The sequence below is a fragment of the Tursiops truncatus genome, chromosome 16 (assembly GCF_011762595.2).
Source record: "Tursiops truncatus isolate mTurTru1 chromosome 16, mTurTru1.mat.Y, whole genome shotgun sequence".
Classification (NCBI taxonomy): Eukaryota; Metazoa; Chordata; class Mammalia; order Artiodactyla; family Delphinidae; genus Tursiops; species Tursiops truncatus.
In genome coordinates this window covers 27231468-27243698 of record NC_047049.1, presented here as the reverse complement: position 1 = coordinate 27243698, position 12231 = coordinate 27231468, and the positions used below count along the sequence as shown (strand labels likewise).

The 12231-nt window shown below is 53.3% G+C and overlaps 1 protein-coding gene across 4 annotated transcripts in view; it reads left to right on the top strand.

Moving 5' to 3' along the window:
• PAX2 (paired box 2) overlaps positions 1-12231 on the top strand; it is a 77954-nt gene that overhangs the window by 55054 nt on the left and 10669 nt on the right. For all 4 annotated transcript variants that reach the window (XM_033841750.2, XM_033841749.2, XM_033841751.2 and 1 more), the window contains 2 exons: positions 3012-3187; positions 5376-5502. In XM_033841750.2, the coding sequence (XP_033697641.2) occupies positions 3012-3187; positions 5376-5502 (303 nt within the window). The remainder of the gene's footprint in view (positions 1-3011; positions 3188-5375; positions 5503-12231) is intronic.

The following is a 12231-nucleotide window of genomic DNA, read 5'->3' as shown; positions in this document are numbered from 1 at the left end:
CTTCTCTAGCTGAGGGAAGGGCACCACCCTGGCCTCTGGGGAGAGCCTGGGAGAGCCTGTGGGCCCTCTGGCTGATTTGGGGGACACTGCCTCCCTGTCCCCCACCAGTAATGCCACTGCCGTCTCCCTGCCCCTGTGGCTGTCCTCCCTGTTCCCCAGAACTTTCTTTGTGCTCCTTCGCCGTTCATCATGACTGCTGCCTTTCCCACCTCCCTGTCACCTTCCTTCTCCTTTGAGGAGTTTCCTCAAGCCTCCTGCAGCCTCCCTTGGCGATTCTCTCCTGCTTGCATCAGACTAGTTTGCTTTTCTGCTCCTCTAGCACCTTCTGTCTCTTCCTTGCCCCACCCCCCTTCCCTCTCCTCTTCCTCCCTTTCCCCGGACCCTCAGCCACCTCTTCCAGTAGCAGCCATCCTTTTGCCTTTCCTTCCTCCCTCCCCCTTTCCATCGCTGCCTCTGTAACCTGTTTTATCACCAGGGCCTGAGTATACCAAAAATAAATAAATAAATAAAAAGGTCAGTGAGTGGAGGGAGCAGCAATAACCCCTAAAACAGTACTATCAGTGGAACATGATTGATCAATTGAATTCCATAGCGGCTGAAAAATGTGGGATTAAGTAGTGTATTATACGCACAATGAGTTGAGGCATGATGTTCATTTCAAGTTCATTTCGCCGGCCTCTGCCACCAGATCAGGCAATCAATAGGGGCAGCAGATATCATATATCACCTCTCTGCGGGCTGGGGAGAGAGCACCATAATCTCTCGCAAATTTAGAGTGACAGATTTGTCAAGAGCTGAAGAGGCCCTGAATAAATGAAGGAAAAGAGACTCCTCCAGCCAGTGACCTGAGGACAAAGCTTCAGTTCAGCCCCTACACACACACACACACACACACACACGCGGGCTGGGCCAAGCCACACACAGGCATATACACAAATTTACACAGAGGCATAGTATGAGTCTCACCACACATATGCACACACTCATGCACATAACATGTGAGCCCATGTTCGCAGACAAATGCACTTTACTTGCCAGGACTCATTGGTGACACTGCAGTAACCACACACAAAGACACTTGCTGTCTCCCTCTGCTCTGACAGAAGTGCTTCCCAAAAAGGTAGGAGGACTCCAGCAAGAGAGAATTAGACACAATGAAACATGCAAGTAGCCCCAAGGGGTAGCATTAAGATGATGGCAGATCCTTGAGAGAGAAGCAGGCACAGAAGAAACACGGGGGCACGGGGGCTCACACTCCCCATGCAGTCACACACGTACACACGCACCTTTTCAGAAAGGTTCCTGGACTGTCACTTACACATTCCCAGACGCTTATCTATCTGGATGCTTATTCGTGTAGAAATGCATATATACAGAAAATACACAAAAGGGAAAAATAAATATGTCCCACCCTAACTCATATAGAGAGATGCATACACTGCCTCTAAGACAGAAAATCACTCCAGAAGCTTACACAGAAAAAAACACCACAACCAAGTTTTGTGGCCTTAGGAACATAGGGAACATAGAAATATCATCAAGGCTGTCCCTGTGTCTGTCTGTCCACCTCAGACACGATCCTGGTCTCCATTCTCTCTCTCTCTCTCTCTCTGTCTGTCTCACACACACACACACACACCCCCACACACACCCTTTCTTTGCTCTCCCACCCCCTCCAGGATCGAGTGAAGACAGGAAGTCCCATTAGGAAAGCAGACCCCCTTGCTCCATCTGGGAGGCCAGCAAGAGAGGATGGCTGCAGGTTGAGGTTAATCAATACGTAATATTTTCTATGCTCTCCTGAATGATACTGTACGGTGTTACTGTATATAATGCAATATTGATTATATCATATCGTATAATCACCTATAAACTGATATATATAACAGTCCCAGAGGAGCACCCTGGGGCCTACAGCATGGGCTGGCCCCAGGCCCAAGGCTCCCCAGCTGGTCCTGGGCTAGGGAAGCCAAGGAGTGGCCAAGCTGTGGCTGGGAGGACCCAGCTTTGAGCCCGGGAAGTTGCAGGGTGTGGGGTCAAGGAGTGTAGGCACAGCAGGTACTTGGCCCGCTGTGAACTCTGAAAACCCCAGTGGACCGGGATAGAGGGCAGGTCCAGGGAGGGAAGGGTAGCAGAGTGGTGGGAGGCCTGGGGAGAGCAGTACACAGACAGGACTGGCCTACAGCCCCAGGGAGCGGGCACTTCGTGGCTGCACCGTGGTTTTTCATACATGGGGCGAGTCTCAGCTTCCTGTAGAGACTGCAGGAGGAACCAGGCGGCCAAGGAGCTGGCCTCTGGCGGAGCCTCGCCAGAGTCCAGGTCAGGGACAAGCTGAGGAGGGTGGCCCGGGCACAGCAGCATCTACAGGGACCCAGTCTTCAGTCTCTGCCCAAGTTGCATTTCATGACTCACGTGCCACTTGCTGTCTGCTCCAGTCTCAGGCCTGGCACAACGCAAGCTGGGCCTCAGCTGGGCCCTGAGTCCCTCCTCCCTCAGTGGTGAAGTTAATTACTTCACCCAGTCTCCATGTTACACTCAGCCTCGGAGATTTGATGATTTTCCACCCTTGGAGTCAGTGGAACTGAAATTCATCTCAGAGCCGAGTTCAATTCTCCACAGGCTGGGTAATGCTGGCCCAAGACACCCAGCTCCTTTCCCAGGCCAATCCAGGCCGGGGGGGGGACAGAAGGGGCTCAGGGGAGACGTGCCCTGGGGAGATGGCCCCTGGGAATCCCTCTGGCTCCACCGCCTCTGCCTAGTCCTTCCCACGCCCCCGAGTTGTGACAGCTTCCCTTTCTCTTCCCAGGACATTCAGGGGCTCTGGCTCTCTCAGCCAGGTCTCTGAGGCATGGCCAGCCCCTGGGCCAGCCCCTCCCAGCCTGAAAACTGGGGAAAAGGGGTTCCAGCAGGGGTGCAAAGCCCTGGGGGCCGAGCCAGGTGCCCGTCACCTTTGCCCACTGTGTGCCTCTGCTGACCTGCACTCATGCCCCGAGTGTCCCTGTGTCCTCCAGATGTGTCTGAGGGCTCAGTCCCCAATGGAGATTCCCAGAGTGGCGTGGACAGTTTGCGGAAGCACTTGCGAGCTGACACCTTCACCCAGCAGCAGCTAGAAGCTTTGGATCGGGTCTTTGAGCGTCCTTCCTACCCTGACGTCTTCCAGGCATCAGAGCACATCAAATCAGAGCAGGTGAGGAAGAAGCTTTCTGCTTGCAGAAGTGGAAAGGGACTGGGCAGAGCAAGGCCTCCGGAGGACGTGCACACGTGGGTCAGCCACACGCACACCCAGCATCGTGTGTGCTGCCTTTGGGTGCGCTGTGTGAACACGCTCACACAGGGACATCATAGCAGAGCTAAGAAAATCGTCATAGTATATGGTAGTTAGAAAGGGTGAGTTCTGGGCGCGAGTATGGCTGTAGGTAAATCTTAATCCCATTTCAGTTTCAGTTCCATCCTGTTTCCCCGTCTGTAGAATGAAGGGCTTGGACAGATGATCTGACAGGTCGTTTCCGGCCCTGCCATTCTGTGCTTCTGGCATAGAGTACTCAGGAACGTCCCTTGCCTAAATGCCCCTAGGGTCCTACAGAAAGTCTGAGTAAGCCTGGGGCGTCAGGAGGTGAGCCCGCTGTGTCTGCCTCCTGACAGCCTACCCCTCAGACCCAGTACTTCCCACAGATGAAGAGCAACCCAGAACACACAGCATGGGATGCAGCCCACAACACACCAGCACATCACACAGCGTAGAAACACATGTCCTAACTGCTCCCATTCACCTGTGTGCACGTGTTCACAGACCACCGCCACCCACCTGCTTGCTGCCCACCCGCCGCCCAGCCCACAGGACTCACAGCACAGCCCATCAGCCAGTAGGTGTGCACGCCCCACAGACCACCAGCTCAGCGCACTTCCACGCCTGCCTCCACGCACACACCAGGACAACCCCCTGTGTACACACTCCGACGCGTGAGCACACACCCATCCCCCCCCCACTAAAGCCCAGGCCAGGCCCACGGCCTCAGCACAGCACAGCCACTCGGGCACACACCCACACGCACCAGCGCAACCGCACAGGCTGCACAGCACAGTTCCACTCTCGGACTCCAACAGCTCCCAGCCATTCGCCTTTCTCCCCGCCCGTCCTTTTATCCCGTAAGCTGTTTGTCTTCATAAAACAAAAATCAAAAGTCTTTTTAAGGTGCCCTGAGCCATAAACCAACAAAGGAGGAGCCGGCGGAGGCGGGCGGCTTGGTGCACCCTCCCCGAGTCCCCGGCTGTATTACAATGAATAACCTTTATTTACTTTCATTAGACTATTAAACACCAGCACAGTCATTTTTCCCCCTGAAACTCGGAGCAGGGCCCATAAAGCAAATCCGAAGCCTAATTGAGTTCATTTTAATTTCTCTCCGATCACAGCGAATTACTCTGGTGATAAATCAGGGGGCAGCTTCACCCCCAGTAGAAGGCCTAATTTGCAGCTAATTACAAAACTGATTTCTACAGGAAGATCAATACGAGAAGGAATTGGAAATGACGAGGCAATCCTGTCCAGCCAGGGAGGGGAGGGGGCCCTCTGGGGGGGCCAGGAAGCGGAAGGGGAAAAAAACGGACCCGAAAGAGCAGAAAATCAGTTTTAATTTAACGTAATATTAATCAGAGCAACTTTTCCTGCTTCGTGCGGGCTCCTGGTCAGCCCAGCTCTGGGGTCTGGCTTGGCGGTGGCTGCAATAAAAAGGCAATTACCCGAGTGTTTCAGGCAGGACACCCTTTCAGAGTCAATGACTGGCCCCCTCCCACCCTTCTGTTAGCCATGTGGACTCTCCCCCTCCCCAATTTCATACCCCAGTGCACAGGCAGAGAGCGAGGGGCCCGTGAGGCAGTCTTTGTTTGTTTTTTAAAAAGGGGCTCCAGCACCCGGTCAGCCAGCCCAGCAGTGCCAGGCTCGAGGCCCCACTAGGCCCTTCCCCCAGCTACTGCCTCTGCCATCATGTCAGGGTTCGCCCCTCCTCCCCAAGATTCCCTACACCTGGGGGACCTTAAAACACCGCTTGCCTCTCAGCAGGGGGATTCCCACTGCTAAACCCCGCCTTTGGGGCTTCTTAGACAAGAGATGCTACAGAGATGTAAAGGGTGCTGGGGTGCCCACCGAGAATGTACAGGCTGTACCTCAGCTTCCCAGAGTCAGGTCTGCCCCCACCCACACACAACTCTCCATCATCCATCGAGCCCGCCCCTCCCACACTCCCCGCCCTCTGCCTGGCCATCTCCTTCCACCCCATCTGGGAGGGCTCCCCGTTCCTCCTCCCCATCTGCACACCAAGCCCTCTCTCCGCATGTGTACGTAAATAGTGAGCTGTCTCTTTTCTCTCTCCTCCCAGGGGAACGAGTACTCCCTCCCAGCACTGACCCCTGGGCTTGATGAAGTCAAGTCGAGTCTATCTGCATCCACCAACCCCGAGCTGGGCAGCAACGTGTCGGGCACGCAGACATACCCCGTTGTGACCGGTAAGGGGGCTTCCAGGAGGGTGGGAAACTGCTTTCAGTGGGGGGGCACCTCAGCCCATGCCATCTGGGGCCCAGCGTGACAAGCGGGCTCCCTGCCATGATCTCTGTAGAGAGAGTGAGTCTCCAGAAACCAGGGTGCTTCCTGAACAGATGTGTGCAGATGTGGGAGAAAAAACCGTGGTCAGGGTCTCTGTACGCTCCAGCCTGGAAATGTCAAAGCCAGGAAGGGCTAGGGCTGGTTCTTTCTGCCCATCCTGTTGCCTCTTCCTTTGCCTTTTTTCTTGCCTCCACCAAGGTGGCCGGAATTATGAGCCTCTTGTTAGGATGTGTGCAGGAGAATGAGGGCAAATAGGCCGGGCTGGCAAGAGTGGAGCATGAGTGCCCAGTGTCGAGTCTCCACACTCCTGTGTCCCCGAGGCCCCTGGGGGACCTGCTTTCCTCTCCTCTGGGCAGCCTGGTGTGCCAAAGCTGTGGCTTTGGGCTTCAGAGCGTGGCATCTGGCCATGTGGTTATAGGTAAGCTCAATTATTTCAGCCTTTCTCCAGCTTCCCAGAGAAATCACTAAGACCAAGGCTTGATTTCAAGGCCAGGCAGGGTCCGGCCTGTCCCTCAGTCAAAAGGCAGGGGGAGGGGGCACCCAATCCAGGTGCTGGCATGGATGAGGGAGGAGCAGCGGACGCAGCTAGAGGGGAAGAAGGCTGAGGTACAGTGCAGTGTAGAGCCCAGCTGATGAGGCTCCAGGCCACAGAGCTGAGGGCTGTGGAAGGCGGCTGGCACTGCAGAAGGGTTTCCGGGCCAGGAAAGTGCCCAAGTGGGAGAGACACACATTGAGGTGTTATTAAAATTCACCTAATTATTCTGGAGACACTAAAGCCAATGTGCCGTTTGTTCCTTGGGAGAAAGAATGATTGAGAAGGGCCTTGGTGGTGATTGGGAGACACTGAGGCGTTACCTGCCGACAAGGCGAGCGGAGGCGGCCTGGGGACCTGGCAGCAGCCAGAGTCACCAAAGACAGGGAGCGGGCATGGCCCCACTGGAGGACAGCGCACTGGTTCTGACTTGGAGCTGTTCTGAGCACGGCTCAGGTCTGAGATGGGCTGCGAGTGGCCACCTGGCCTCCACCTGGGGGGCTTGGGAGAGCCCTGTTGTTAGCTTTCCCAGATTCTCCCTAAGGGGTGTCCTGGTACAGCTGTTTCCGGCCTGGACAGAGTCGAGTTCTTTGGCTAGGCAATCAGAGGTTGAGTTCTGGAAGTGTCGGAGACCTAGATGGGCTTTTGGGAGTGACAACATAAGCTGGGTCAGGATACAGCCTATGATCAACTGGCCCTCGGCAAGAACCCTCCATAGCCCGGTTCGGAAGCTCTCTGAGCTGTGGGTGTTCTGACCCAAGAAAGAGTGATGGTCCAGGCCAGGCCATGTTTCTCCGGATCTGCTGAGAGTCACACTGGTCACCTCCCAAAAGTGGCCCACCCCAGGCAGCAGCAAAACAGAGCCCAGGAGACTTTTCTCTAACCCCAGCTGTGCTTCCCTGGGCCCAGGGCCACAGTCTAGAAGGCAGAGGCTTCCTGGGGTGGAGAGAAGGATCTTTGTGGTAGGGTTCCTGCAGCAGGAGAACTCAGGCTGGTGCAGAAAAGTGCCTCCACCTTGAGCATCCCCCGCCCGCCTCCCCCCCATGGCCCTGGAACGGTCCCAGCTCAGCCTGGGAACATCTCCGGCTGATCCATCTGGATCCAAGTGTGAGAAAAGTTCATTTCAGACCCAGCTTGACATTCCCAGGTGGCAAGTTAGCACTAACATCTCAATCTGTATGCGACATTTCAATCAAGCCAGGAGTAACAAAAGCAGAACCATTAACATTCGGAGCTGTTCACCAGTGGTAATGACAGGGAAACTTACTCAGAAACTGGAAATTACCAAAAAGAGAGAAGTGTGTGGAGAAGTGGGGGAGGGGTGGGAGAGGGGGGAGGGGGGAGGGGATGATTTTTCTACGCTTAGGCCAAGATCCAATGTTTGGATTAATGGTGCCATTACCCGAGAAAGGGCTACAGATTATGCTCATTCTTAAAATGTTTTTGCTGGCAATTAAATGGCTGCAGTTATTGATCTTTGTTGATTTTACGTCCTCCTAATTTGCATAATCTATTAAAGATGAATGATTCATGATGTGTTTATTATGGGGATGAACAGAATTTGCTGGAGGTACTGTCAGGGTGAGAAACAGGGCAGTGCCCAGAGGCTTCATGGATCATCTCAGGAATGGGTCCAGCACATTAGCCTTCGGGCCAGGAGTTTGCGGGTAGTGGTGAGCGGTGATGTAGAGAGCAGACCAGAGAGGTGGATTTCAGGTGAGATTTTCTAGAAGGACGTTGGCACCTAGAACTGGGCTCCAAGAATAGCTGGGATATGGAAGGGGCTTTTGGTGTATTTGTAAAAATTGCCCTCCAAGATTCTTTAAGAGCTTATTTGGTTGGAGAGTATGAAGAGCTTTGGTGGAGGAGGAAAAGGGGAGGCACCTTCCGACAGGTGATTCTGGCCAGGTATGTGCTACAGGTGAGAGAGCAGGAGGGCATCCTGTGGCCACAGCCTGGCTTGAGTGTGCCAAGATGTTCAAGGAGACCTCTTCATCCCCCACATCCTAAACCCCCAGCTCATCTTCTTCCCCAGGGACAGGCAGCTGAGGCTGCAAACCTTTGGGAATGAGTCCTGAGGAAACCAGCCCAGGAAGCCCTAGCCCAACCTGAAGAGCCGACCTTATTGATATTCCTGCCACCTCCTGGCACTGGAGGCTGATTTCAAACTTCACCAGCCACTTGATACAGCTGTTCCACAAGGTCAGGACTGAGAGGAGAGAGGAGCCTGGACTATTGTGTAGAGGGGAGAGTGGGGCCCAGTGGGCCAGGACACAGCTAATCACTTTGCAGGCAAGGGTGGCTGCCAGAGGCCGGGGCTCGGCCCAAAAGCCTCCCCTCCCCACCTTCTCTCACAGAACCAAGGAGAGAGACTGATTTTTCTGAGTAGTGTTTGCAAGTTCTGCCGAGATTTTAATTTCACTGCATCACAACTCAGCAAGCTGCCAAGTCAAGCTGGTTATTTAAATTTATCACCCACTTTCCCTTCCGCCGCTGGGCTGCTCTAGCTCAGCAGCGTCTCTTCTCTCCAGCCCACTGCTCTAGGCTGCTGGTCTGGAACGGAGCCGAGTCTCCTAAGTGATAAGGAAAAAGGGACCAACTAGATGAGAGAGTGGGTGGGGGGCACTCTGGCCCCAGGCTTCCTCAGGTTGTCTGGCTGTGGCTGGTACCTTCTACCTCCTTCTTACCCTTCCAAAGGACCCCACAGTGGGCTGCCATCAACCCCTCAGCGGTCCCGCGGGCCTCTGGGTCAGGGCCTCTTCAGTGAGGACTCTGACTCCAACTGTGTGCTGGTGCCTTCAAGTCGCCTGTCACTGGTAGAAAAGAGCCCCCCTTCCTCATAGCCTCCTCACCTTGACTCCTCCCTTCCTGTGCCTGGCCAGCTCTGCAGCCATAGAGGGGACCTTGGCAGGGATGTTGATCTGGGAGAATAAGATGAATACTAGTTTCAGGAGTCCCAGAGTCACTTGGAGATGCTTCTGAGAATTCTGAGAGTCCCTTCACCTGGCGAAAATCCACCCTGATAATGAGAGCGGGTTCCCTGCCCTGGAGCCCAAATGGAACGAGACAGTGCTGGAGGAAGTCGGGGATGGTACAGTGGTTCTCCATGCTCACTCTAGAAGCCGAGGGATGCACCAGGCCCCAGAGCTGCTGCACCAAGTGAGCAGGCTTCACTGGCCTCTGGTGAGGCTCACTGCCGAGCACTGGGAGAGGTTTGTGCAAGTGTAGTCCTCGCCATCCTCATTTTAGTCCCGGAGGGGTTATAGAGGAATGAGATTGATATCTAGAAACAAGGCAGGCCAAACTCACCAAAACACAGCTGGATAAATATAACAATGAGAATTCTACCACACAACCAAACCTCACCATCTTGTGCAAGAAGTAGAGGGAGACCCAAAGCCAGAGCAGATTGAAAGGCTGCTGGCATCACACTGGAGGCAGACCCTAATTGGGGGAGGCTGGGGTTGTAACACACCAGACAGAAAAGATGACCTTGGGCCCCAAAGAAGCAGGAAACTAGAAGTCAGCATTCCCCTGAGTAAAGCCAGGGATGGAGCAGGACAACGCTATCTATGCATGGGAAACACACAAACTCATCCCAGGTGCTCAGGAAAGCAAGGGAGGGAAAATAACGTCTCCATGAGAAATGGAGACCCCCAAGCCTGACCCTGAGTCCAAATTTATACCATGAGGATGTGGCAGGAACCCCCAGCTAAGAACTTACATAAAAATGTGTCTAGGATAGTAACCCACTCAGAAACCCCAGCAGGAACAAGGGCAAACCTTCCTTGCAGAGACATTCTACAATCCAGGGCACATGGGACTCCCACAGAAAAAAAAACAAAAACGCATCACTAAAGATGAGCTCACTAAAAAAAATTACACACCTCATATGAATACAAACTATCATGAGGGAGAGTTAGCAGAAGCAATATACAGGACAGTTAATACCCCTAAGAACTAGAGATAATAGAACAATCCAAAAACAACTATAGTGTAAGCATGTTTAACATTCTAAAAAAGATAAAAAAGAAGTATGTTTTGTGTTAATCACAGATCTTGATCCCACATCCCCTTCCCCACCACTGCTCAGCAAATTGTCAGATAATGGAGATCTTAAAGGGCAAAGAAGGCACCTATAGCGCATTGTTTTGGGACTCGGAGGCATGGAAAGAGAGGAGCCCCAGGCAGCCCTGAAAGTAGAGCCTCTCCCCTGCTTATCCAAGTTCCCAGACTGCTAAGTCTCAGCAGAGAGTCTTCCCTTTTCTTTGGAAAAATGTCTGAACATTGGAGCACTGTAACAGGGACAGTCCATTCCTCCCTCACGGGGGAAAAAAAAAAGCCTTGTCAGCTTCCCCATCCTGGTGGGGAGAAGGTGGTTTTATTCAAGAGCTTGGGAGAAACTTCTCTTGATGCCTGGAGACTGCAGCTCTGCCGGAATCTGTAGCTAAGATCCGGGAGGAGATGTGGATGCGTCCTAAGAGGGGAGTGCCCACGGTGGGGAGAGAGAGCAGAAGATGGGGGTCTCCTGGAAGTTGGCAAATTTGAGCAGAGGTGGAGGAGGCCAGTAAGGCAAAGTTCAAAGAAAAGCAGGGGCTGGCCCCCGGGGCCTAGAGAGAGTAGTATGGGCTCGGCTTCTGAGAAAGGGCTGCAGACTCTTAGAAGTTCAGACTCCTTACCCACATCTAGGATGGTTAGTGAAGTGGCCTTTTAGCAGACAGAGGTGTGGACCCTGGGAAACCCTCCTCCTCCTGCTCTAGGAGTCCTGAGGACCTCTAGGAAGTGCCTCTTTCCTGTAGTTAACAACCCCCTTCCAATGCACTGCATTTCCCTCCATAAAACAAACAGCTTAGCCCTTGGCCAGCCTCTTGGGGGAGGAGAGGGCAATAAAGGCTGAGAAATGTTTCTGAAGGAGGCTGGGAGTCTCCTAGCCTTGTCTGTCAGCTCAAAGCCCCTGATTAGCTGAGGAATTTAGGGCACAGACATCAGAGTTCCTCGCCAACCTTGAAAGGAGAGGGCTAGGGCAACTTCAGACACACCAAGCCAGAGGGCTTCTCCTCTGCCGAGAAGGCCCACTGGGAAGAGGCTAGCCTCCTCCAAACATCCCTGAGGCCTCCAGCCACATCCCCCAGGGCCTCCAGCCCCCAGACCTCAGCTCTGATTTAATTACAGGGGCATTTCCATAGCAATGAGACATTGACAGATAATGTGGGTGTCCTGGGTCTGCAGCCTAGGGAGTCACTGGATCAGGGCTCTTTCCCTTCCTTCTTTATCCAGTCCACCCCTAGAGGGAAAAGATATGGCAAAGAAAAGACATGAATTTACTCTAGGACTGGGGGAGTCAGGTCAAATTTGAATAGAACAAAAGCTGGGCCACCACAATCTCCAGCCCCAGTTCCACACCCATGTCTGTGCCCACCAGCCATCCCAGCAGTGACGGGCTTCCCTCCCCAGCAGGGCGCCTTGGGCAGAAGCACGTGAGGCTGCTAATGGAGCTACAGAGGGAAGGAGAGGCATGAGGAGCAGGAGGAAGGTATGAAGGGTACCCGGGCATCTTAGCAAAGACGTAGTTCTGTGGTCTTCTAAGCTGAGCTCAGCTTTGGCCCATTACCTTGGGCCTTACCTCTTGACTCCTTCCTTCATTTCCTCCCTCTGTCCATGAGACCCAAAGGCTGAGCACGCCAAATGGACTGTGCTTGGCCCCCCTAATGAATCACTAATTCATTTAGAGATCAAGGAGAGAGGACAGTTTGAATTTGAATCAAAATATTTTTGAGAAATCAACGAGCTTTATTTCAAATGCATGTAGTAGCCAACTACAAAAAAGTGTTGCCTAGTAGAAAGCACTGGGCACTGTTTTCATGGATAGCTGGGTTATAGGGAAACTTTCTGCTGCTGTAGATATTTAGAGATGCTTGGGGTGTCCCAAAGGAGAGTTCTCCAAAGGGGGGGATCCCCCAGTACTAAGCCTGTTTACTCCATTACTTGGCACTTTCTAAGAAGAAAAGGTTGGCTAAGTAAAAGTGAAGTCAGCCAACCCAACCTTTTCTGGATGACCAGAAACCCTAAAGAGGGGTGTCCCAGTGAATGTTACAGGTAT